Below are 27,139 nucleotides of genomic sequence, written 5' to 3'. Positions count from 1 at the left end.
ACCAACAGCATCTGCTGCTGCTCCCCATGCTAATGCTATCTTATCCCACAGCCCATCCTTGTGGAGAGAACCCACTGGAATGCAGGAGACATTAGGGTAGGTAGGTGGAGGTGACAGAGATTGGAAAGCAAAGACATTCAGACTTTCTTTCCCACTATCCTCCACTCCTTGGGTAAAATAAAAAAACTGTTTGGTGATACTCTATGACATCAAGGATTTAACCTACACCTAAGTCCCAACATTTTAGGGCCTCGTCTTTAAAGGGCGAGGCTGAGAATCTGGGGGCCATGTTTGGAGGCCCCATTTTCATTCCTGGATCCCAGATATTCTTGGAAGGAAGGAAACACTTGCCCACTTTTTCCTGACTTTTGTTCTTGGTTCTTGAAGGGTAGACCTGGCCCCCCAGGTGTTCCTGGCATGCCTGGGCCTGTTGGCTGGCCTGGCCCTGAAGGACCCAGGGTAAGTGTCCTGTGCTGTTGGGGCTCATGTGGTATCCAAACAAGAGCGGGGAGGGAAGATGGCAGCAGTCCTAGCATACGCTCAGTGAACCACGTCCTCAAGAGAGGAAGAAGAGAGCCTGAGGACTGTCCACAGGTCCCCAAACATTTCCTCCTTCCCCTGGCCTGCAGGCCTTGCTGCATGCAAAGGCTTTGTTCCTGTGGGAGGAGAAATGGGGGACTGTTCCCTTCTTCTACAGAGGCACGGTTTCTCCATTGTCTTTAAAAAAGTATGCTTTGGTTCTATGCTTTGGTTTCCCTGAGATGATCCAAAAGGGACTTGTGTCTGGGAAGCTCTTGCCGGTGGTGAGGATGGAGCAGGGAATGACAGCTTGGGGAAAGGAGGGTTGAAAGAGTTGTCAACTGGGAAGAATGGAAATCTTCAATCGAGAGAGAGATTGCCAAACGTTGATGAAACCCCCTTCCACAGAAAAGGTGGTGAATGCAAATACCCCAGCTTTGGTTTCTGTTCTTCTCACTGCCAGTCATAAACGACATAGACAGGGTGGGAGGCTCTGATTTAGAATTTTACCTGTAGGGGTAGATAGGTAAATGTCACCAACTGCTCTGATTCCCTCACTGACGATGCTATAGGAGTAGAAAACTGTTTCTAGTCCTGGTAGGGAAAGTCCTAAGGACATTTCTTTTAAAAATCCACTGCCCAGGGCTGAGCTGCCCAACATGGTGGCCCCTAACCACAGGTGGCTATTGAAATGTGTGACTAGTTCAACCAAAAGAACTGAAGGTTTCATTTTAATCCATCCAAATCTGAATTTTTAAAACCTTGACTCATTTTAGTCACTTGAAAACTTTCAGGTATGTTTGGAGCAACTTGAAGGTGTGGCTGCTTTTTCAACTATAAATTTTGTGAAATCTAAAACACAGGCCAAGTGTTTTGAATGAGAATTTAGCTCCTGAATTGGGACATTCCTTAAATGCAAAATACCCAACAGACTTTATTAAGTATTTTATATTTGCTACATGTTGAAATGAGAAATTAAATAAAATATATTGGCAAGATTAATGTCATCTGTTTAGCTTTACTTTTACTTTACTTTCCAGGTGACTTCTAAAAACACTTAAAATTCAGCATGTGGCTCACCTCGTATTTCTAATGGTTAGTCCTAGTTTAGAGTTTTCTTAGCATGGAAGATGCTGGAAGTTCCAAACAAATTGTTCTGAGGGGCAAGAAAGCCCATCCATAATTCTTAAGCCCCTGCCTCCATAGTATACATCCAGAGGTTGATGTTCACTATACACAACTGAAAACCTAGAGTGAGAATCTATGAAGATGCCTCAAATGCCCTCCATATGCAAAGAGCAAATCAGACAAAGATTTTTTTGTGTGTGTGTTAACACTTTGTCTTCTGAATCTCCATGCCCTCATGCTTTCTCCCCTACCCTCTTACAACCTTTTCTAGGAAAAGATCAAGTATCACCATTTACAACAGCTTAGTGAGTATTTAGTTTGGAGATCTGCTCTACCTTGGGCATTTTCATTTTATATTTAATCTCAAACCAGAATGGAAGGTGGAGTATGGAACCTTGGGCCCTTAGGAGGGGACAAGGGGTCATTTGGGGACCTCAGATTCACAATCCAACCCCCATGTTCCTGGTTCCATCCCAATCTTGCCTATGATTCTCTTGGTTCCGTTTCTCTAAGAAATGTCACTGTGTGTCTCCTTTCCCCTCTTGTAATTCACACAGGGAGAAAAAGGTGACCTGGGCATGATGGGCTTGCCAGGGTCAAGAGGACCAATGGGCTCCAAGGTCAGTGTGCGGTCCAGATGGATATCCCCAGATCATCTCACTAAGACTCTAGAGCAACTGCTGTCCTCAGAGATGGGAAAAGGGCAGAGTCACCATCCTGGGCTGCAGAATGTCATAGATATTAGAGAGCCAGTGACGGGCGCTAGTCTTTACAGGCCCTTTGTGGGACATCGTGCCCTGAAATTCAGGGGCATAAGGATGCCATTCCTGCTGTTCTCCTGGCCTGTTAAGGTCAAGCCTCTGGACAACAGAACAGATGAAAACCTTTGTGCGATGAGGAAACCATGTTCTTCTGAGGCCTGGTCTAAGCACAATCTTCCGGGACATCTGTTGCAACCCCACTAAAACTTGCAATGTGATATGGAGACCCCTCAACACTACATTGGGGGACCCTTTCCATTCTCCCACCACACCCACAGGCCCTACAGAGCTGATGTTAAATGCACTTTCTGCTTTCTTTTAGGGCTACCCAGGATCCAGAGGGGAAAAGGTGAGTACTTGTCTCTGATGGCATCCCAGAGCCTGGTCTGGGTTACAGGCTCCACAGTTTGGTGGCGGACAGAGGACGGGCCCAGGCCTCTCATTAGTCACTAACTACAAAAGCCATTCCTAGATGTTCCTCTGTCCTTTGTCAGTGGACTGAGGAAGAGGTGAGGGGTCTCCTGAGGCAGGATAAGGGGCCGCTCGCAGTGGAGGTATACAGTATGCATGGGGATGCCGGAGGAAGGTGGCAGGTCTGTGTCCTCAGAGCAGACTTCTACCACCTGCCCTTCTCATCTGTCAAAACCAAAAAAAAAAAAAAAAGCCAGAAGGAACTTGAGAACAGACTTTCTTTTGGGATAAGAGAGGATCTAGGACCCAAGATTTTCTGTAAGTTGTGCTTCATTATTATGCATAAGTTTTTTTTTTGGTCCAAACAGAAGGTGGTCACAAACCTTTCCTTTGCTGAGCAAACTACGCCACGTCTGTAAGCCTATGTCTTCGTTAAAATGAGGGGGTTGCCTTAGGGAGCTTTTCAGTGTGAAATGCTTCAATCCCCACCCTCCCCCTTGATATGAACTCATTGCCTCTCTCCTGTGGTTTCCTCCTAGGGATCCAGAGGTGAAAGGGGTGACTTGGGTCCCAAAGGAGAGAAGGTAAGAACGTAGAAATGCTAAACTGCCATGCAAGTAGCAGCTCCCAGCTCACCCCACCGGTAGACTGGATGGCGGATGGGACTGGCAGGCCTCCATCTTGGAAATGGGTGAACCAAGCTCAGCTTCTGCCCTTTCAAGAGTTATTTCAGAGGTGGTCATGAACTTTGTTGTTCTGTTCACAGGGTTTCCCAGGATTTCCTGGAATGTTGGGGCAAAAAGTAAGTACCCCAAAAAAGTGAAAATAGGTCTCAGTTAAAAAAAAAAAAAGAAAAAAAAGTTCTCTCCACACACAAGAGAGCCCCGCCCCTTTGTCCACCATGGAAAGCAAGTTTAACTGTGGAAGGTTCTGGTTTAGGGTGAAGAGCAAGTTTCACAGGGAGGAGAGGATGGCAGGGTGGTCTGAGACTTCCCTCCAGGCAGCAGCAGAAAAACAGCTTCCACCAGGTGGAGAGAGGTCCTTCTTTGTTTTTCTCACTTCTTGGAAGACTATGATGATGTTCAAGGGCAGGAACTTTGGGACAAGGGATTCACATCTGAGGTGCAGTGGTCAAGGCCCCTCTCAGCCCATAGGCTTCAGGGCAAAGTACAACCCTTTTTGGCTTCATGTCTCTGCAGCCTAAACTCTTCTTCTGTCTTCTTCAAAGTGCACAGAATTATTGTAATTGAATGACAGTAAACATTTTTAATTGTTGATTTTTTTTTAATTTAAAGAGATTTTATTTAAATAGTGAAATATTTAGTGGGTATCTTGCTTGGAACAAGGCCTTAATAAAAATGAAGTCAGGCTCAGGTAACTTAAAGAAAAATTAGTCAGCAAATAACAATAGAGTGGCATGCAGATAGAATGACATTTGTGAAGGTAGCAAATGACTGATAGATTTTTGAAAACTTTTGCTTAGGGTTAGGGTCTGGTTGCTAACCCTCGTTGCTAGGGAATGAAGAGACAAGGGACATACAAATGACCATTTAGAACTAACTCCTAAGCTGACAGTCATGCTGGAGCCTCATGTCATAAGGTATTGACATTGGAAACTGTTATTTTCGTCATTTTAATTTTTTTTATTTGTTATAATTAGTTATACATGATAGTAGAATGCATTTATGTACTTTGATATATCATACATAGATAGGCTATAACTTCTCATTTTTCTGAGTGTACATGTTACAGAATCATATTGGTTATATAGTCACATTATACATACATTAATAATTTCGGTTTCATTCTACTATCTTTTGTATCCCCACATCCCCTCCCCTCCCCTCCCCTCCTATCACTTCCCTCTACCTAATCTAAAGTAATGTCGTTCTTCCCTAGTGTCTCTCACCTTATCGTGAATTAGCATCCACATATTAGAGAAAACATTCGGCCTTTGGTTTTGTGGGATTGGCTTATTTCACTTAGCATGATATTCTCCAACTTCAACCACTTCCTGGCAAATTCCATAATTTTACTCTTCTTTAAATCTGAGTAATATTCCATTGAGTATATATATCACATTTTATTTATCCATTCATCTATTGAGGGACACCTAGGTTGGTTCCATATCTAGCTATTGTGAATTGAGCTGCTATAAACATTGATGTGGCTGTGTCACTGTAGTATGATGATTTTAAGTCCTTTGGGTATAAACCAAGGAGTGGGATAGCTGGGTCAAGTGGTGGTTCCATTCCAATTTTCTGAGGAATCTCCATACTGCTTTCCAGAGTGGTTGCACCAATTTACAGTCCCACCAGCAATGTATGAATGTACCTTTTTCCCCACATCCTCATCAACATTTATTGTTACCGGTATTCTTGGTGATTGCCATTCTGACTGCAGTGAGATGAAATCTTAGAGTAATTTTGATTTGCATTTCTCTAATTGCTAGAGATGTTAAACACTTTTTCATATTTGTTTATCAATTATATTTCTTTTTCTGTGAAGTGTCTATTCAGTTCCTTGACCCATTTACTGATTGGGTTATTTGATTTTTTTGGTGTTAAGTTTTTTGAGTTCTTTATATATCCTAGAGATTAGTGCTTTATTGGAGGTGCATATGGTAAAGATTTTCTCCCAGTCTGTAGGCTCTCTCCTCATGTTATTAATTGTTTCCTTTGCTGAGAAGAAGCTTTTTAATTTGAATCCATTCCATTTATTGATTCTTGATTTTACTTCTTGCACTTTAGGAGTGTCGTTAAGGAAGTCAGATCCTAGGCTGAAGTGGTGAAGATTTTTTTTTTAATATTTTTTTAATTGTATTTGAACAAAATCTTTATTTATTTTTATGTGGTGCTGAGGATGGAACCCAGTGCCTCACAGGTGCGAGGTGGGCGCTCTACCGCTGAGCTACAGCTCCAGCCCCGTGGTGAAGATTTGGGTCTATTTTTTCTTCTATTAGGTGCAGGGTCTCTGTTCTAGTGCCTAAGTCTTTGATCCACTTTGAGTTGATTTTTGTGCAGGGTGAGATACAGGTTTCATTTCATTTTGCTACATATGGATTTTTAGTTTTGCCAGCACCATTTGATGAATAGGCTATCTTTTCTCCAGTGAATGTTTTTGGCACCCTTGTCTAGTATGAGATAACTATATTTATGTGGGCTTATCTCTGTGTCCTCTATTCTGTACCATTGGTCTACAAGTCTATTTTGGTGCCAGTACCATGCCATTTTTGTTACTATAGCTCTGTAGTATAGTTTAAGGACTGGTATTGTGATGCCTGCAGCTTCACTTTTCTTGCTAAGGATTGCTTTAGCTATTCTGGGTCTTTTATTTTTCCAAATAAATTTCATGATTGCTTTTTCTATTTCTCTGAAAAATGTCATTGGGATTTTAATAGAATTTGCATTAAGTCTGTATAACACTTTTGGTAGTATGGCCATTTTGACATTATTAATTCTGCCTATCCAGGAGCATGGGAGATCTTTCCATCTTCTGAGGTTTTCTTCAATTTCTTTCTTTAGTGTTCTGTAGTTTTCATTATAGAGGTCTTTCACCTCTTTCATTAGATTGATTCCCAGGGTTTTTTTGTTTTGTTTTGTTTTGTTTGAGGCTACTGTGAATGGAGTAGTTTTCCTAATTTCTCTTTTAGTGGATTCATTGCTAATATATAGGAATGTGTTTGATTTATGGGTGTTGATTTTATATCCTGCTACTTTTGCTGATTCATTTATTAGTTCTAGAAGTTTTCTGGTGGAAGCTTTTGGATTTTCTAGCTATAGAATCATGTCATCAGCAAATAGTGATAGTTTGAGTTCTTTTTTACCTATTTGTATCCCTTTAATTTCTTGTTTTGTGTAACTGCTCTGGCTAGAGTTTCAAGGATGATGTTGAATAGACATGGTGAAAGAGGACATCCTTGTCTTGTTCCAGTTTTTAGCGGGAATGCTGTTAATTTTTCTCCATTTAGAATGATGCTGGCCTTGGGTTTAGCATATATAGCTTTTACAATGTTGAGGTATGTTCCTACTATCCCTAGTTTTTCTAGTGTTTTGAATATGAAGGTGTGCTGTATTTTGTCAGATCCTTTTTCTGCATCTATTTAGATGATCATATGATTCTTATTTTAAGCCTATTAATATGATGAATTATGTTTTTGGATTTCCATATGTTGAACCAACCTTGCATCCCTGGGATGAATCCCACTTAGTCATGATGCACTATCTTTCAAATGTTTTTGTATGCAATTTACCAGAATTTTATTGAGAATTTCTGCATCTATGTTCTTCAGGGATATTGGTCTGAAGTTTTTTTTCTTTGATGTGTCTTTGTCTGGTTTTGGTGTCAGGGTGATATTAGCCTCATAGAATGAGTTTGGAAGGGTTCCCTCATTTTTCTATTTCATGGAATACTTTGAGGAGTATTGATGTTAATTCTTCTTTGAAAGCCTTGGCTAAGAGAACTTGGCTAAGAGTCCATCTAGTCCTGGGCTTTTCTTGGTTGGTAGACTTTTGATGGCATTCTATTCTATTTCATTACTTGAAATTGATCTGTTTAAATCGTGTATGACCACCTCATTCAGTTTGGGTAGGTCATATGTCTCTAGAAATTTGTCAATGTCTTTGGTATTTTCTATTTTATTAGAGTATAAATTTTCAAAATACTTTCTAATTATCTTCTATATTTCATATGTGTCCATTGTGATATTTCCTTCTTCATCTTGTATTTTAGTAATTTCAGTTTTCATTTTCTCTTCATTATCATGACCAGGAGTTTATCTACTTATTTATGTATTCAAAGAACCAACTTTTTGTTTTTTTAACTGTTTTTTTTTAATTTCAATTTCATTTCTGATTTTAATTATTTCCTGTCTTCTACTGTTTTGGTGTTGATTTGTTCTTCTTTTTCTAGGGCTTTGAGATGTAGGTATATATGACAGCGGAATGCACTTTGATTCATTGTACACAATTGCAGCACAACGTTTCATTTCTGGTTGTACAAGATGTAGTGTTGCACCATATGTGCAGTCATACATGTACCTAGGATAATGATGTTCATCTCATTCCACCATCTTTCCTGTCCCCATTCCCCCTCCCCATCCCTACCTCCCCTTTGCCCACAGTTTTTCCATTTGGAAACTGTTATTTTAACTTAAGTCTCAGAGTGCAAATGGACACTTAGTATTTTTAACATTTTAAAGTTTACCCTAAATATCATTTTCCATACCTAAATAATTTTTACCTGACAGTATCCAACCAGTAGAGCATGTTTCCATATTTTCAGTCATCATGCATTAATTTACTATGATTGTATTGCCACCTGAATTTGTCAGAAACTCTGCTTCTGCTACCCTAAATGGGGTGTTGCATTTTTAAAATTGTAATTTTATAAGCAAATTAAAGGAAACACTAAAAAGGAAAATTTTAAATTTTATTTTAAAAGATTTAGGTTAGGTATTCATCCAGTGCAACAATGAACATCAAAGAGTCATAAATTACTGTAAAATTAAGCATGACAGCTTCTCCAGTCTCTGCACCATTTACTAGACCTGGCGTTGAAAAGAATTGTCTTCCCTCCTTTGTGGTAGGCTGTTTTAAGACAGAGCTGATAAGGTAACCATAATTAAGTTTTAGGAGAGAAATTAGATCAAAAAATTACTGGCTGCTTTCAGTTGATAAAGAGAAGGGCCACACTGCCTTCTGACAATCTCTAAAAAAATTTATTTTGTTTATGCTGCTGTTTTCTCCTAGTTAAATAAAACCTCCCCTGTCCTTCTCTGGCCAGCTAAGGGAAATTGGCCCAAACATTTCCATAACCATATAGAATCCATCCTGTCCCCTAACACACTCTGCAGAGAACGCTCAAGGATGCCACATGTAGGTGAGGATGCATAGACTTCAAGAAAATTCTTGGTGATACAAGACATTGGTGTCTCAAGAAGGAACAAATTCTTAGTGTTGGTTGAATTGTCAGATCATTCAGAGGCTTATTCTTGATCCTCATCATATTATATTATCCTCTTCTGGAATTTTCCATTGTGTTGTACCTCTCCTGACCACCAACTGCAAAGGAGCCTGGGTTTCTATTTTCTCTGAGTCCCTGGTTGCTAAAGAAACTCTCATGGTGGTGATGGCTACTTGATGGCTCATTGTAGGAGGGTAACTGGAGGTAGGAATGATGTGTCCTGTGAGTTCATGACCCCCAAAAACAGTGAAGTAGGACCAGGATCCTAGGAGAACATAGGGAAGAAGGAAAGAAACTAAGATGAAGAAAGAAATGGACCTTGCAAAAGATTGGCCTTATCCTATGAAATTCTGGGATCGGTGCATTTGGTTCTGATTGTTCAGTTTACGTGATTTTCAATTAGAAATGTTGTGTACATTGTTTTCCAGGACTTTTATAATAATTATGTTGAATATTTTACCATACTTTGGAAACACTCTCCTTCCAAAAAAGAGTCTTCATTTAAATCAAATGGAAGTGAGCATGAACTCAAAGCAATCAAGGGCGGGGAACTTAAAATTTTCAATAAAGGCATCAGATGAGCAGAAACTTCCCAAACGTGATAGCAGGCAAATGATGTCCAATTAATCATTTAAAAAGCCCACAGGCCGGGCTTGGTAGTGCATGCCTACAATCCCAGGAGCTCAGGAGGCTGAGGCAGGAGGATCCCAAGTTCAAAGCCAGGCTCAGCAACTTAGGGAGGTCCTAAGCATCTCAGTGAGACTCTGTCTCTAAATAAAATGCAAACAAGGGCTGGGGATGGGGCTTAGTGGTCAAGTGCCCCTGAGTTCAATCCCTGGTAAGAAGAAAGAAAGGAAGGCCTTTGACTTTGTGGTTAAAAGCAAACATCACAAAGCACAATATAAAATTTTAACTAAAAGTGAAATCCTTTTCTCCAGGACAGTTTGTAGCATCAGGTGCACACGTGACTGGAATGCAGAAGTCTCCTACTTTGGCTATTCTGGATGTGGTTTTCACCCCCCACACGACCCCCCGTTCTTTTTTTTTTTTTTTTTTTGGCCACCAAAATGTCTTTGGGCCTATATCCATCTCTCCCAGAGATTAGGTAACCCATACAGGATTAGGATTAGCTTCTCAACCCACTCAGGGTTGGCTTCTTCCCATCTTATTCTTTGAAAGATGTGTCAGCCTTTTACATAACCTCATCCCTCTCCCAGGCTCCCAGGGCAGCCCATCTGGAAAAGATTTGGAATGATCTAGATCTTCCCTCATGGCCAGTCTAGATATGGACAGACCTGTCTAGATATGCCCACTTCACATGCCCCAATTTCTCTTTCACTTCTCTTTCTTCTTTCCAGGGTGAAATGGGTCCAAAGGGTGAACCTGGGTTAGCAGGACACCGAGGACCCACAGGAAGACCAGGGAAACGTGGCAAGCAGGTAAGGATCTCAGGGTTTGCCACCCCCCTAACTAAGGTCAGCACTTCCTGACCCCGACTGTGTGGAGAGGCAGGTGGGTCGGGTCCGAGCTAACCCATAGCCCCAGTCTCCAGTGCCCTCTGGGATGGTGGGCAGAAGCAGCACCATTTCCAGATACTTCTGGCTTCTCAGGCTAGCCACAGGTCCAAGTAGACAGAATAGGCTGTGCCATGGTTGCTGTTCTCAAGACCAGAAGCAAGAACGGGTCTTCAGTTCATGGGAACAAGTCTACCTAGACCAAAGCAACTCAGAATGAAAGACAGGGCGATTTACCCAGAAAATCTGTAACAGCCCACGTATTTCCCCACCATTGAGAGGTCTTCTGGGTCTTAAGGATATGTTGACTTTTCCCTACATGGCCCCCAATTTGTAAGCAATCCTTTTAACTGTGTTTGTAAGGGTTGAGGGAAATAGGTCAGTAAGCTCCTACATTAAGCCAGGTGATGTGACAGGAAAAGGAAAGAGTAGGGTACATTTTTTGCTGGCTGGCTCCAGAGCTATACTGAGGTCCTCAGAAAAACTTCTGGACAGCACTCTTGAGAAGGGTGCACCATTACTTTTTAAATTTTCATTTTGTTGGCTCTTTTTAATTTCAAGGCAATTTATTTATTTATTTATTTATTTATTTATTTATTTATTTATTTATTTATTTATTTAGTGGTGCTGGGGATTGAACCCAGGACCTTGTACATGTGAGGCAAGCACTCTATTAACTGAGCTATATCCTCAGCCCTGGCTCTTTTTAATTTCAGAAAGACTTCTTAAATTCAGCTTTATTTAAATAATTTTATTTTTAAAATAGATATATGAATGTATATACTTGCACGACTCGCTCTTTAAAGTCAAGGATTGTGAATATGTTCAAAGAAAACATAATTTTGAACATTTTATATATATATATATATTGCAGAATGATAAAATCATATCCATCACCTCAAATATTAATTGTTTCTTTGTAGAGATACATTTAGAATCCATTCAGTTTGTTGAGTTTTTCCTTCCTTCTCATTATAAATATAACATATAATCATCACAAAAACTTAGAAAATTCAGAAAAATAAGATGGCCATAATCCAAAGATCCAATACTCAAGCATATACATGGTTGGTGATGATGGTGTGATTTTCAAATATTTCCTTCCAGAATTATTTCTTTTTATAGTTTCAGGTTGTTGTTTCTTACATCTGCAATGTGTAGTTTATTTTGTTCTTAACTTTTAACTTAAAATCACAATATGTAGTTTTGCTTGCCCCTGTAGATAACAATTAATATTTTAAAACATGTTTTTTTAAATACTTAATTTTTTTAGTTGGACACAATATCTTTCTTTCTTTATTTATATTTTTATGTGGTGCTGAGGATCGAACCCAGGGCCTTGCACGTGCTAGGTGAGCTCTATACCACTGAGCCATAAACCCAGCCCCTTAAAACATGTTTTAATATCCATATCATAGGTGGGTACATGAATAAGCATGACAAGAGAGACCTAGCCAGATGAGAAAGAGTCCTGAAAGGTGAAGATCTTTGGATTCAAAGCTTTTTCCATTCTCCTAATTATTTCCTTAGGCTAGAACTGTAGTTTACATCAGAACCACTTGAGCTGGGTGTGGTGGCGTCATGCTGATAATCCCAGCAGCTAAGAGACTGAAGCAGAAGAATCAAGAGTTCAAAGCCAGCCTCAGCAACCTAGGGAGGTGCTAAGCAACTCAGTGAGACCCTGTCTCTAAATAAAATACAAAATAAGGCTGGGGATATGGCTCAGTGGTCGAGTGCCCCTGAGTTCAATCCCCAGTACAAAAATAAATATATAAATAAATGAAGAAAGAATCACCTGGGGTGGAGGAGCTATTGAATACAGATTCCAAACCAGGTACAGTGGTGTACTTCAGATTTGCCTCTCATGGTCCTCCATACCTAGGCCTTATTTCCCAGACTGATGCAATCAACCTGGACTAGGCCACCAGCCTGATTTTAGTTTAGTTTTGTTTAAGCTGCCCATGTGGTTCTAATGTGCAGCTAGGGTTCAGAGTCAGTAACACTATATGTCACTGACTAATTACAGTCTTCTCCAGGTAAATTTAGAAGTTACAGAAGTTCCCATCAGAATAATGCAAACCTCATAATAATTTTTTTGAAGTGACAACAGCCCAGTCTCATTTTCAAAGTTTTATGATGACTGGCATGGCCACGGCTTCACCGTGACACCACAGACGCTATTTTCCTTAAATCTAGACTCTGAAAAAGAAGAAGAACATAGGGGAGAAATATTTCATCACTTTCTTCCATACCGATGATTCCCATCCAGACTATTTTATGCTTGGGGTTCCAGACTTCTGTCCTCAAGTATTTTTCTTGGACAGTGTCCAACTTTTCCTGGGAGAGTCAAAGCCAGAAAGATTATTTCCTGACCCTGCTGACATTGATTCCATTGGATCACTAGTAAGAGCCAGCCCCAAACCACATCGGGGAGCTCAGAGAAGCTAGGGAGTGAGATCATCCTTTCTAGAAGATGCTATCAACACCCCGAGAGTGCTCCAAGCCCTTGGTGTCGTTCAGTGAGCTGACACTTGAGTGGTGAGCCTTGGTACCTGGCCAGGGGATGTTGTTTTGGTCACAGATTCACTTCCTAGCGTAGAGTCCTGTGTCTAGTGTTTATTGGGCCAGCAGTGCCAGGAGCTTCTGGAGGTTGTTGTAATCCATCCAAAACCAGGAACCAAAAATCCAGAGGGGATTTCAGACTGGAATTTCCAAATCAGAAGGATTTGAGAGACCATTTAACCCAAATATCTTCAAGGAAACTGAGGGACAGGGAGGTGGCATTGCTTGCCCAAGACCCCTCAATGACAGAGTCAATTCATTGCAAAACCACGATTAGAACTTAGAGTAGGCTTTCCCCCATGCATCTTCTGCCCATCTCTTTCCCACTCCAGGACTTGCCTATGGGCAGGTCCAAGAAAGCAACAGCTGACTTTATCATAAAAACCTTCAATGAAGGAGACACAAGAACTTCCTTGAGAGAGAGAGAGAGATCTCCCAGCTTTGTAGCAAATAAGGAATAAAGAAAGCTTTTCCTGGAAAGCTCGGCTCTGTGAGTCCTACTGATAGAGACGTGGCTCATTCTGCGTCGAAGACTCCTTTACTGTCAGAATCAGGAGCACCTCCAGCTCCTTCAAGCTGTGTACTTCCTGTGCTCAGAGCCAGCTGACCTGGCTGTTAGAAAAACAAGCCTTAACTGTGGCTATATTAAGCCAGTGTGACTTCCTTTGCCATTCTGGGCCCCGTCTTGCTTACTGTTTGGAATGCTTCAGCTTGGCCCGCACCTTCAGAATGCCCTCCAAGAGCGTGGATTCAGAAACAAAACTGACCTCATGGGTCCCATCTTAAGAGTGTAAGAGCTCACCAGGCATTAGTGACAGGGCCCCCAAGGACAAGTCAACAAGGCAGCAGGTCATGTGTCACCTTGTGATTGGAAAGGAGTCCCCGGTATGTGTGTTTCTCAGATTTGGAGAGGATTGTGTTTCATCAGGTGGGCAAGCCTGCCAAGGCACAAGTATAGTAAGGAGAGCCAGGCCACAGATGTCAGGTGACAATCACTGTCCCCATAAGGCCTCGTGCAAGGGTAGTTAGCAAACTGCTCAATAAAGAGCCTATAGCATACTCCAGTTCTTGGGGAGAGGGGGGTCAGTTCTAAGAATCCCATGAGGGAGAACTGAGAGCCTGATCTTTGCTCTTGAAACTCCCAGAATAGGCAGCAAAGAGCATACTCCACTCCTAGAGGAATAGCTGTAGCTTTGGGTTATATCTTTCTTTAAGAAAATCAGGGCAGGCATGTTGATGCACACCTGTAATCCCAACTGGAGGATTGCAAATTTCAGGCCAGCTTGGGTGACATAGCAAAATCCTGTCTCAAAACAAGCAATAGAAAGGGATGGGGGTGTAGCTCCATGGCAGAGTGCCCCCTGGGCTCAATCCCCAGCACCCAAACTCAAAACAAAACAAAAAGCAAAATTTTAAAAAAGAGAAAGAAATCAGGATTTCTTTTACTATGTGATGAAACCAGGCCATTTGCTGGGATAATCATGTGGCTCCACATAGCCCTTCATTGTGTGCCAACCACATTTTTCACCTTTGAGATCTTTGTTAGCCAAAACCAAAACAAAACAAAACAAAAAATACCTATGTGGACGGATATTCACTGGCCCCACTTTACAGAACACAAAACTGAGGCATAGAATCAGATGAGCTACCCAGGGTCCCAAGGTCAAGGTGAAAACTCTAGCTTTATAGAGCAAGATCTCTCTCCTCTTTGTGTTGTCGGCTTCTTTCTACTCCCTCATCTGGTCTGGGGAGGGAAGGTAAGCACTAGATGCCAACCCACAGGGAGGTCAAGCCTCATGAGGACACATGGATGAAATAACCACCCAAATAATATGTACACAGGGATCTGGGATGATTGCCACCAAAGAGAGAGGCCACGTTAGGAGAACCTGTGCCAGGAAGATGGAGTCCCCCTGAGAAGTCAGGGATGGATTTGCTGTGACGCTTGAGCTGAGAGCTGAAGGCAGAGGGGGCAGAAGAGGAGTCTGGGCAGAGAGAAGAGTTTTTTTGAGAAGGGGGAATAAGAGTTATAGTGCTCTTGAAGACCAAAAAAGAAAAGAAAAATGGAACAAGACTAGCAAGACTGGCCATGCCCAGTTTCCTAAGCCAAAGGAAGGAGCTGGATCTTTATCCAAAGAGCCACAGGAAGCCAGGGAAATAAACAAACGGTCTTGAGAAGCAAGCAGAAAGCCTGAATTCCAGGTCTAACTTGATATCAGGGGACTTGCATAAATCCCTGCTCTTTTCTGAGCTTCTGTTTCCTAATCCATCCCAGGGGGTGGGTCAGGTTGGTTCTGTTCAGATGTCAGGTGCCTTGTTTCTGGGACAGGCAAGAACCAAGGCCTATAATCTTGCAACTGTCACTATATCTCAACTGTCACTATATCTCAGACTTGCCCCGAGTCTTCCAGGAGCTTGGTGGTCCAAGACTTCTGGGCTTGCGTCCTACCCTGAGCTCTTGTTCCTAAGTGCTAGGTGGTCCCTGATTTAGAGACAAATGGGGAAGGAAATTTGCCCTGCCACGTATCATAACAGGCTGTGCCTTTCTCTCTGTCAGGGACAGAAGGGAGATAGTGGAGTTATGGGCCCACCTGGCAAGCCTGGGCCTTCTGGTCAACCTGGCCGTCCAGGCCCCCCGGGGCCCCCAGGCCCCCCATCTGCAGGTAAGAGTTACACTGCTGGGCTTGATCTACAGGGTGACACTTCTGGCCAGCCTCCCAGAGAAGGGACAAAGCAATGCTCACAGAGCTCTTCTTCTCTTTCCAATTAGAAAAGGCTAGAGGTGCATTAATATCTTTATCATTTTTCCATACCTTGGCTTATTCCATATTTACACCAAGACTCATAAATGCCAGCCAGGTGTGGCGGCACTCACCTGAAATCTCAGTGGCTCAGGAGACTGAGAAGGAGGATCATGAGTTCAAAGCCAGCCTCAGTAATTTAGTGAGGCCCTAAGCAACTCAGCGAGACCCTGTCTCTAAATAAAATACAAAAATGGTCTAGGGATGTGGCTCAGTGGTTAAGTGCCTCTGGGTTTAATCCCCAGTACTCCACACCAAAAAAAAAAAAAAAGAGTCATAAATGGCATTCTGGCTTTGTTTTAGTATTTTGGAAAACAAACAGAGAAAAGATGGGGTGGGAGGTGGGGACATTACATGAGTGATATCATTTATACCGTCAGTGAAAAAGGTACATATTTCATCAATTGACACCTTTTCCTAGAAAAAAAAATATGTTTTGTGGCTCCAAAATATTCTCTTAAACACAGAAGCAGAGGTGGCATTTTGTACTTTCCTATCTTACACAGGGTTATGAGAGAGGCCTTATTTATTTGCTTTGGAGATGAGATGAGATTGATAAAAAGAAAAATTTTTAAAGTGTATTATTGAAGAGGACATTGGTACACTGCTACCTTGTTTTGCCTTGTTTGATTTGTTTAGCTAAGACCTTTATGCTATTTCCCTGTCAGCTCAAAGTAAGGCCTCTCAAATCCCATCATCCATACACAGACAGCATTTCTAGGTCCCAGAAGACTCCTGACTCTGCCAGGGTTTTGTCTTCATTTACACAAAATGCATCCAAACAATTTTTATTCCAACATTTAAAAAAAAAATGAAGACATTTTAGAATTCCACACATTGGCAGCCACATCATGGGATGGGAGAGAAATGTCATATTTTTGTTAGATCCTTAAAACCAAATGAAAGTTGACTCTGAGATCCCCACCTGTCAGGGTACCAGAACAATTCAATTTCAGGCACTGTAGGGGTTCTCTCCACTTCTCCCAACTGCCACAACCAGGTTGGGCAAAGATACTGGTGAATCATGGCAGAAAAATATCAGGGAAGATTCCTTAAGCCTTTGATCTACCCTTGGCCTCTGAAATCCCTGTTGTCCACACCTATATTGTCCATAGATACCTGGTGACCTCATGCTGCCCTCATGCCATGCTTGGGTGTGAGAACATTTCCAAGACTGGGAATCCCTGCTTCCCAAGGTGCACTCACAAGCACTCTTTCTGAGACCTCTTCTCTTCCCCAGGATACAGGGGTCCCCATCACCCCCATATCTAGGGAGATCCCTCTCTTCGTCTCTCCACCTATTTCCCTGTTTTCAAGGGAACTAAATTTGAGATGCAGCCCAGGCCATTCTACATTCTGTTTCTGTGAGTTGGCTGGGTGACCTGGATAGGGGTCTTTTCCACTAGTCCTTATCCTCTTTAGTTCCGGTATAGTGTTCCCCTGGAGTCCATGGCCATGAGCTGCCAATCCCCCAGAGGACAACCTGAGGCCTGGATTTGCCTATGAAAGGAACTCTCTTGGACCCTAAAGAGCTTAAATACTCACAAAACTGAGGATCCTGGGGGCATGAGGCTGAGATGCTTGGGGCTTTCCTTGGAAAACTGAGAACTTAATGCTCTCACTGTGTTTTTCGGCCTTTATAAATGGCAGCCCTCATACGACTTGAATTCCATTTTCCTCTTGTGGTGAGAGCGGGGGACACGGACACCAATGGGACCAGATGGCGACTGTCAGCAGTTCCTCAGTTCTCATTAGAGCTGGAGCCTATTCTTGTAGTCCCTCTGGGCCCACATGGCCTGACATGCACTCCTGCACCCTCTGCCCGTCCAGCAAAATTCTCTGTTTCCTTCAAAGCCCTCTTTTCAATATGGCTTCCTTGGCCCGGACAGTATAGCTGATACAGTGCCTTGCTGTTATGGCTCTTCTATTGGTTGCATTTTTTTTTTTTTTTTTTTTTTGCAAAAGTGTTCTTTCTTCAAGCCAGAGGACAAGTTTCCTGAGGGCAGTGCCTGTGGCTGAGTCGCTTTCACATCCCCCCAGGGCACCTGGTAGTTGGGATGGATGGGGGGTGGCCCACCATTACACCTGGCCATCTGAGCCGGACTTAATGGTGACGGCCAGCAGCCAAGCAGGAGGTGGGCCATCTCTCTAAATGGTTGTTCCCTCCCTGTGCCTTCCATTGAAGTTACTTCCTTTCCGAGGGGCCTCTCAGAGGGAGGTGAAAGAGGCAAAGTGGGACAATAATCCTGCTTTTTGTAAAAGTCTGTAGAGGGCAGGTGGGGAGAGAAGAGGGGGGAGAAATTTAGAAGAAAGATCCCTATGCCTGACACCAATTGGATAATCGTCCAGAGTTGGAACAGGACCCCCTAGTAATTCCTAAGAGTATTTTTGAGTCTGATAGAAGTAGATTTGGGCCTGGTGTAATGGAGCACACCTGTAATCCCAGAAGCTCAGGAGGCTGAGGCAGGAGGATCATAAGCTCAAAGCCAGTCTTGGCAACTTAGTGAGACCCTGTCTCAAAATAAAATAAATAAATAAAACGGGCTGGGGAAGTGGCTTAGCAGTTAAGGGCCCTGGGGTTCAATCCCTGGTTCAAAAAAAAATAATAATTTTTTTTTTTTTTTTGGTTTGGACCTGTTCTGGGGGGTGTAGATATCTCCACTCAAGATTCTGAAACCCTGCTCCATCCTGGCACATCCTAGGCTCCAGACCACAGGATGAATGGTCTAGCTAGTCCAGGTCTCCCTTTCTGAGAACCTTAAGCCTTAGAGAGAAGTGACTTCCACAAAGTCACAGATTTGCCAAGCGGCCACCCTTGTTCCCAATCACTCGGTGGCTCCTGGGACCCCCACGCAGCCACTGGAGATTATCCTGCTGATTCCCCTGCCTTTCCCTTTCTTGTCACCTGCTGCCACCACAGCAGCCAACAGAAGTGGAAGACTCTTGGGGGCAAAGATGAGAGCCAGGTCCAGCGGCTGCAGGGCACGGTGATGAAGCCCACGTGGGGTAGTTCGGGTCACTGTGCCCTTGGGTTCAGCCTGGCAGGAAGCAGGCAGGAGTAACAGATGTCCTCCAACAGCTGGGAGGAAACCGGCAGGGAAACTGCAGTAGTGGCAGCAGGCTCCCTGCCACGTCCTGTCCTGTGGGGAGGTAACCTTGGTGCTGGTGCCCAGCACATGGGAGCAAGGTCAGGGGAGGGGGCAGAGTCGGAGAGGGTAGGAGTTTTTGAATCACCCAAGTAAGTTACAGGGAAAGAGAAGTTGGGGAGGGAGAGAGAATACAAGCAAAGTGTCCTTCGGATGCAATTTGGGATGATCGAATTACAAATTAGGCTGGGTCTTTCCTGCCCCCAGACAGAGTATAAGTGAATCAGCTTGGTACCTGGGAATTGCAGGCTTCCTGAAAGCATCAGTATTCTTGGAGTTTGTCTTCCGAATGGCACAGTGTCAGGTCAAACATGAGTTCAAATCTTAGCCTCACCACTAATTAACTGGCAAATTCCTGACTCTCTCTGAAGGCATGGTTCTGGTGGAGTCCGTGGGGCGGGGGTAGTGGGGGAAGTCACAGAATCTTCTAGAAAGTTGTTCCAATACCACTCTTATAATCCCGCTCACAAAGCATTCCCACCTCATTTTCCCCAGGTGCTTAACTACCCACAATATTCCTAGGCTGAAGCCTCCTGGCCTCCTGCTGTCAGCGTTCTGGTCCTGGACAGATCTGTCAATCAGCTCAGGAAGGCTCGGGGAGTCAGGGCCTTTCCCCTGGGGTCTCCTTCTCCAGCTGCAGCTGCTTCCTTGTGGTCCTGACCAGACCTGTCTCCTGGGATCATTTTGTCTCCTGCCCTTTCTGGGATCTATGAACTTGACTCCCCTGTTCCTGGCTGCCCCAGAGGCTACACAGCTAAAGCCAATGATAGGCTCTTCTCCAAAGCTCCCCTTTCCCCAGATATGTATTCTCCTCTCAGTCCCACAATTTTTTCTTTCCTCTCTTTTGGTTGGATGCCTCCTGCTCTAGCATTTTTCTGGAGGGTGACTTCTAGTATTTTCCAGAGGCTGCATCCATTCATTCAATCATCAAACGGGCACCACGTTCCTACCAAATGTCAAGCCCTGGCAGATGAGAACACTCACCAGACTTGCCCTTGTGGGGCTTACGTTCTAGCGGAGAAGATAATGTTTGATCGAATACACTTACAATATATAGAATTACCAGTGATAAGTGTCATGAAGAATAGATGAAAGCCAGGCATGGTGGCCCGCACCTGTAATCCCAGCAGCTCAGGAGGCTGAGGCAGGAGGATCGAAAGTTCAAAGCCAGCCTCAGCAATTCAGCAAGACCCTAAGCAACTCAGTGAGACCCTGTCTCTAAATAAAATACAAAAAGGGCTGGGGATGGGGCTCAGTGGTTAAGTGCCCCTGGGTCCAATCCCCAGTATCTCCCCCCCACCTCAAAAATAGATGTAAGGAATGAAGAAATTGTCTCAGTTGAACATGAGAATGTAAAGACTCAAGATGGCTGTCCCTGAGGAAATAATGTTTGACCCCAGATCAGAAGGGAGTTAGGAGGCACCTAGGGACAGAGAGGGAGGAAAGGATAAGGAGGGAGAGGGTCTGGGGGTGGGGCGAATAGCCTGTACAAATACAGTTTCCCTGGACCAGCTGTTTCCTGGTCCTGGTGTACACTGGAACCATCCTGAGAGCTTTTAAAATTATGGGTGGCTACCGCTGGGACGTGGCCCAGTGGTAAAGTGGTTACTTAGATTGCATGAACCTAGTACCATGAGGTACACTGTGGTTACTTAGATTGCATGAACCTAGTACCATGAGGTACACTGTGTTCAACCCCCAGTACTGAAAAATGTGTGTGTGTGTGTGTGTGTGTGTGTGTGTGTGTGTATCAATTTCTATTCTTAGAAATCTTGGTAGAACTGCTGTGGGTGTGGCCTGAACATCAGGGTCTTTAAAAAACAAGGTGAGTTGGGCACAGTGGTGCATGCCTGTAATCCCAGCAGCTTGGGAGGCTGAGACTGGAGGATTGCAAGTTCAAAGCCAGCCTCAACAATTTAGCAAGGCCTTAAGCAACTCGGTGAGACTCTGCCTCCAAATAAAATATAAAAAAGGAGCTGAGGATGTGACTCAGTGGTTAAGTGCCCCTGGGTTCAATCCCTAGTACAAAAAAAAAAAAAAACATGCAACCAGGCATAGTGGTAGGTGCCTGTAGTCCCAGCTGCTCAGGAGGCCTAGGTGGGAGAGTCACTTATGTTCAGAAGTTCCAGATCAGTCCTGGCAACATAGCTAAAACCTGTCTCAAAAAAAAAAAAAAAAAAGCTTTTCAGGGTATGTTCTGACTTCTCAGTTCCATTTTCTTCCAGGGAAATAAAAGAAACCAACATTCATAAGTTCCTGTGTAATCATCTTATATATAAGAGGAAAATTAGCATGTAGTACACATCTTTAATCTTAGCTACTTGGAGGCTGAAGCAGGAAGATGGCAAGTTCAAGGCCAGCCTGGGCAACTTGGCAAGACCCTGTCTCAAAGTAAAATTACAAAGGACTGGGGATGTAGCTCAGTGGTAGAGTGTTTGCCTAGCATGCATGATGCCCTGGGTTCAATCTCCAATGCTTCCAAAAAAATTGTAAGAAGAAAATTAAAAAGCAATAAAAGTTATCCGTCCGTAAAAAAAAATAACATGTTCATCTGTAAGAAGTTCCCTATAAATAATGGTCTAAACAAATAGTTCACTGTTTTTCTCCAACAAAGAGATCCATAGATACACAGTAGCTGTCTTTTGGTTCAGCCTCTAAGTATCACTGTCAGGGCCCTAGATCCCAAGAGCCCCTTGTCTTTCCTGTACATTGGCTTCTCATGCTTGTTACTTTATGGTTGCAATATGGCTGCTGCAGCACAAGTTATCTTGTCTATCTTCAAGACAGGAATAAGAGAGAAGGTATATCTCTCAGCAGCCCTTTTATCTCCTTTGCATCTTGGATCAAAATCATCCCTTTGAACTTCTCTCTCAGGCCCACCCTGAAATGCTTTGGACTTCAACCTCCTGTCTGTTGTTTAGGTTGCTCATATCTTCCTGGGTTGTTCAGTTTTCTCTTTCTTGGCTCTAGTAACATAACAATCTATTGCTTCCTAGGACAACTTGTTATGGGACCCAAAGGGGAGCGAGGATATCCTGGGCCCCCAGGAAGATGTCTTTGTGGACCCTCTGTGAATGTGAATAACCCTTCCTACGGGGAATCCATGTACGGGCCCAGCTCCCTGCGAGTTCCTGTGGTAAGGCTTCTGGGTAAAGTCTGGGAGGTTATCCATGAGAACCTGCTCCTCTCAGGGCCTGCAAAATCCTTTTAGTAAAATTTTTTTCCTCCATTACACTGGGCACTCACTCATAGGGAATCACAAAATAACAGAAAATCGAAAGAAGAAAACCATATTTTCCATTTTGTTATTGGACCATTTGGGGGTATTTTCTTTGCTTTAAAAAAATAATGGCTTTGAGGCCAGGCACAGTGGCTCAGGAGGCTGAGGCAGGAGGATTGCGAGTTCAAAGCCAGCCTCAGCAATCTAGTGAGGCCCTATGCCACTCAGTGAGACCCTGCCTCAAAATAAAAAAACAAAAAAGGGCTGAGGATGTGGCTCAGTGGTTCAGTGCCCCTGGGTTCAATACCCAGCACCAATAAATAAGTAAACAAACAAAATAGCTTTGATATGGTTCAGATTATATTGTACAAAAATGTTCTGCTCTAGTTCTCAGTTGAAGTCCCACATTTTCATACTCTATATAAATATCATTCTTATAAAACATTTCAAATAAATATAAAAGCAGAAAAAAATAATGTAACAAATCCCAGGAAATAAGGATCAACTCATGACCATCCGCATTTCCTTGTTTTCTCTTTATACCTACTCTCAAATACCTACCCTCGGATGATGATGATGATGATGATGATGATGATTTATTACGTTTTTTGGTACCAGGGATTGAACCCAGGGGCACTTAACCACTGAGCCCCATCCCCAGCCTTATTTGTATTAAGAGACAGGGTCTCTCTGAGTTGTTTAGGGCCTCACTAAGTTACTGAGGCTGGCTTTGAACTCGCCATCCTCCTGCCTAAGCCTCCCGAGCTGCTGGGATTACAGATGTGCGCCACCACACTCAGCCCCTTGGATCATTTTGAAGTGAATGGATATCCATTGATGCACACTCACCCCTCCATCATGTCACTGGGCTGTGATTTATTTAACCAGTGCCAGCCACTGATTGGGTGCTCCTGAGCTTTTCACTCATGTAAATAATGCTGCAATGAGCATCTTTGGTTACGATCATTTTGTTAAGCATCATTTCCAGATGTGGAACTGCTTAACTATAGGACCTCACCTCTTCATCTGAGTCTTGGGAACATCTAAAAAGGTTAAATCATGACATTTATTCTAATTTCAAACTCAGACATCAGGAACTGGATTGGGAACGGGACATTCCTCCTGAGTCAGAAGGAATACGGCAGCGGGCTGCACAGCCCCCTTCCCACGGCCAACCAGCCATGCGTAGAGATTCTGTGTGCTCCCCCAGCTCTTCCCGGCCCCCTGGAGAAGTGTCTCCTGGAGTCCTCACCAGTGTGTTCTCTGGCAGATTTTTGTGGTCAACAACCAGGAGGAACTCGAGAGGCTGAACACTCAGAACGCCATTGCCTTCCGCAGAGACCAGAGATCTCTGTACTTCAAGGACAGCCTTGGCTGGCTTCCCATCCAGGTACCCCAAAGCAGACCCCCCTCAGGACACCCCCAACTCAGGACAGGTAAAACATCCATTAAAGGAAGGGTCTGGACAGAGCTCCTGCAGTCTGTCTCCACGACAGACCTTCCCTGAGCATCTCTGTGCTCTTCCATTCCCCATCAAAGCTCCACTCTGAGGCAAGAGCCCCCAACCCTGTCCAGTCCCTGTACCCCCTAGAATGCTACCTCATTAGACCTGCCAGAGTTGAGGGCAAGCAACGGGAAGAGGACCTTCCCCACCTCCAGGAGGAAGCTAAGGGATGCCTGAGCCATGGTCCCTGCACCCAGAGCATCTGTCCCCGGTGCACTGACCTCCCTGCCCGATGGCTGCCTGGGTGTGCCACCCCCTGCTTAATGTTGTGTGTTTCTTTGGCCAGCTGACCCCTTTCTACCCTGTGGATTCCACTGTAGACCAGCGTGGCACCTGTGGGGATGGGGTCCTGCAGCCTGGGGAGGAGTGTGACGACGGGAACCAGGACGAGGGTGACGACTGCATCCGTGAGTGGGGGCCCCGCCCAGGAGGACCTGAGACCAGGACAGCCATGGGGTGGGGGTCAAGGCCAGCCCTGGATACTAGCTACAGCACTTTGGGACAATTCTAGAGATAGAGAGGGTATGGATGGACCGCCTGGGGACCTCCCTCCTGATTTCAGGCCGAATATGGATTCTTCTGCTACCTGAGCTCAGTGTTATCAAGGTCTTGTTCCCAGAGAGGACTTCCTTGCCCCGGGCTTTCTCCCAATCTTACTCCTTGGCAAAAACCACAAAAAGATAAAGGTACAGCTGGGCGTGGTGGCGCAGGTCTGTCATCCCAGCAGCTGGGGAGTCTGAGGCAGGAGGATCGTGAGTTCAAAGCCAGCCTCAGCAAAAGCAAGGCACTAAGCAACTCAGTGAGACTCTGTCTCTAAATAAAATACAAAACAGGGCTGGAGATGGGGCTCAGTGGTTAAACACCCCTGGGTTCAATCCCTGGTACCAAAAAATAAAATAAAATAAAATAAAAATAAAGGTGGTGGTCTTTCACTTTTTATGCAGAAGTGAGAGGTCCTGGGGAGTCAGCCATGGGTTTAAAAGAGGATCCCTTGCCTGGGCAGAGCTCCAGTAGGAAACTGGGCCATCCAGAGCCACTGCCAGGTTTATGGGATGGCCCTGAGCATGGGAACTCTAGGGGTTTTTAAAAAATTTATTTATTTAACTTTATTTTTAAAAAATCAAGCAATAAAATCAGGGTGTGAGGTAGCTAGCATGGTTTTCCAAGGCAGAACAGAGTTTGAACGCAGGTTCGGATTGCCCCTGGGCTCAGAGAGGAGGCCACACTCAGTGATGGTGGGCCACGTGCGGCTGTCAGCTTCATTTCCTCTGCTGAGAGGGGCATATGGTGCTGACAGTTCAAACCTTAAGAGATTCTGTGAGTCGAGGTATGCGTGGGTTATCTGGATGCAGTAAGCATTCACTGAATCCCTTCGTGACTTGGTTTGCTTGGGGACAGACCTGGGGCGTGAGGATGCAAAGTTGTGGTCCTGGCCCTCAGGAAGCTCAGGGGAGAGACGGCACCATAGAGTGGTGAAGGTGCACCCAGGGGTGGGTACAGAGGAGGGGATGCTGCCCGTCTCTCCTTGTGGCTGCACTGTCTCCTGACAACCCCAGGATTTGCCTGGCGTTCCTTCTGCCTCTGAACAGATTGGTTCTCAAGCCCTTGCAGTGCTCTGGGGGGACCTTTGAGGCAAGCCTGTCATACCCTGCCCCTTCTCAGGGCTGCACTTCCTGTGTCCCCCTCAGGTTGTCACCGGGCCTACTGTGGAGATGGTCACCGGCACGAGGGCGTGGAGGACTGTGACGGCTCCGACTTTGGCTACCTGACATGCGAGACCTATCTCCCTGGGTAGGGAAGGCTTTACCCTGCTTTTGTTTGTTTTTACCGAAAATTGAACCCAGGGACACCTGACCACTGAGCTACATCCCCCTAATCCCTTTTAATATTTTATTTAGAGACAGTTGCTTAGGCTCTCACCAAGTTGCTGAGCCTGGCTTTGAATTTGCAATCCTCCTGCCTCAGCCTCCCGAGCTGCTGGGATTACAGGCATGCACCACTGCACCTGGCTTTATGTGCTAAGACAATCTTCCTCCTGCCTCGACCTCCCCTCCTTCACCCACCTTTCCTTCACACATATTTTTTGAGTGCCTCTCATGTTTCTGGTCCTTTCTAGGCACGGAGGTGGGGCGATGAATAACACAGCACATGGTCCCAACTCACCTGGAGCTTTCTGTTCAATGGGGAGACAGGCCATCAGCACCCAATGTGCCTGCTTCCTCTCAGTCAGAGCAGCCTGCCCCTGAAGCTGAGCCAGGGCAGACACAGTCACCAGCTCTATCCTGGGTCCAGAGGGAAGCAGAATCCCTAAGTCAGCTGGTAATCCCCGGTGGTTACCATGGCCACATGCATCTCCTGGGCGGGCAGTGGACTTGAAGGGAAGCCCAAAGGAAGGTAGAAATGCCAGGGGATTTCCAAGCATCTACTTATCCATCATCAACCTAAATTCCCTGGAATAACCTGCCTTTGGGGGGCAGGCCTTGGCACCCAAGTGAGATCAGGCCAACATTGATATCTAATTTTGCTAATTCATGGCAAGTCCGAGAAAATATTCCCTTCAAGGACCCTGATAGTTATTTCTGAGACTCTCCATCGGTTTTTCTCAACGCCCAGTACAAGTGCGTTAGTGTCTTGGCCTCTACGTTGACATCTCCCAAGCCACCTGAGGGCCACTGTTCCTGTGAGGTGCTGACTCCCTGTCCAGAATGTAGCCTTCTGGTGCAGAACCAGAGCTGTAGAAAGTTCTAGAGAAAATAGAGAGACCATTCCCTCCCACCCAATCCACGTTCTGTTCTTCCCTGTGCTCCAGAGTGGATCCACTTGTTCCTTAGGTTTCTTAGATCCCTTATGAATCCGATCTCTTCAGCTTTTACCTCCAATACTTTTCACCTAATAGGTTTGGACTCAGGTCCTCAGCAGGGCTGGAGAACAGACACATAATGTCTGTCTCTCTACTGCCTCCGTTCTTCTCTCTTCCAAGGGGGTCTCCTCAACACCACCCTCCAAACACATGCCAGCATAGTCAACCAGGTTAGCGGAATTGCACATCTATAGTCACCCCCGGCCTGCAAGCCTTAGCCAGGACCCTACTGTGAATATGTATCTGTGTGCATATTGCCTTCCTGAAGCAAGGAAAACTCCTAATAGGCACCTGCCAGAGAGTTGGCAGGGCTGAGCTATTTGATGGCTCCATGGAGACAATTAAGTGTAGACAATCAGGCCGCACGTGATGACACAACGCCTGTAATCCCAAAGGCTGGGAAGGCAGATGCAAGAGGATCGCGAGTTCAAAGCCAGACTCAGCAACTCATCAAGGCCTGGTCTCTAAATAAAATGTAAAAAAAGGGCTGTGGATGTGGCTCAGTGGTTAAGCACCCTTGGGTTCAATCCTGGTACCCTCCTCCACAAAAAAAAAAAAAAAAAAATGCAGACTTTCAGATATAGAGTTCAGGTGGAGCAGAGCCCAGGGCACTGTGGCTATTCCCCTCACCCCAGAAGCCTCAGAGGGTTCTGAATGTATGTATCATGTATAAGACAATGTGTTGGGATCATCACTTGGTTTTACAGAGGTATAGACTGCCTTGTCCAATATGGCATCCCTCAAAAATG

General features: G+C 44.5%; 1 protein-coding gene across 4 annotated transcripts in view; it reads left to right on the top strand.

Moving 5' to 3' along the window:
* Positions 1 to 27,139, top strand: part of Colq (collagen like tail subunit of asymmetric acetylcholinesterase) — a 69,050-nt gene that overhangs the window by 30,762 nt on the left and 11,149 nt on the right. For 3 of the 4 annotated variants that reach the window (XM_078038509.1, XM_078038510.1, XM_078038512.1), the window contains exons 6-16: positions 388 to 459; positions 2,205 to 2,267; positions 2,731 to 2,757; positions 3,359 to 3,403; positions 3,586 to 3,621; positions 10,142 to 10,222; positions 15,417 to 15,522; positions 21,803 to 21,942; positions 23,297 to 23,416; positions 23,817 to 23,937; positions 25,219 to 25,321. In XM_078038509.1, coding sequence (XP_077894635.1) covers positions 388 to 459; positions 2,205 to 2,267; positions 2,731 to 2,757; positions 3,359 to 3,403; positions 3,586 to 3,621; positions 10,142 to 10,222; positions 15,417 to 15,522; positions 21,803 to 21,942; positions 23,297 to 23,416; positions 23,817 to 23,937; positions 25,219 to 25,321 — 914 coding nt within the window. The remainder of the gene's footprint in view (positions 1 to 387; positions 460 to 2,204; positions 2,268 to 2,730; positions 2,758 to 3,358; positions 3,404 to 3,585; positions 3,622 to 10,141; positions 10,223 to 15,416; positions 15,523 to 21,802; positions 21,943 to 23,296; positions 23,417 to 23,816; positions 23,938 to 25,218; positions 25,322 to 27,139) is intronic. The other variant, XM_078038511.1, reaches the window with a different exon arrangement.

This window comes from Ictidomys tridecemlineatus, chromosome 2 (genome assembly GCF_052094955.1).
Source record: "Ictidomys tridecemlineatus isolate mIctTri1 chromosome 2, mIctTri1.hap1, whole genome shotgun sequence".
Classification (NCBI taxonomy): domain Eukaryota; kingdom Metazoa; phylum Chordata; class Mammalia; order Rodentia; family Sciuridae; genus Ictidomys; species Ictidomys tridecemlineatus.
The sequence above is the reverse complement of the archived record's forward strand: the minus strand, read 5'-3'. Positions and strand labels throughout refer to the sequence as shown.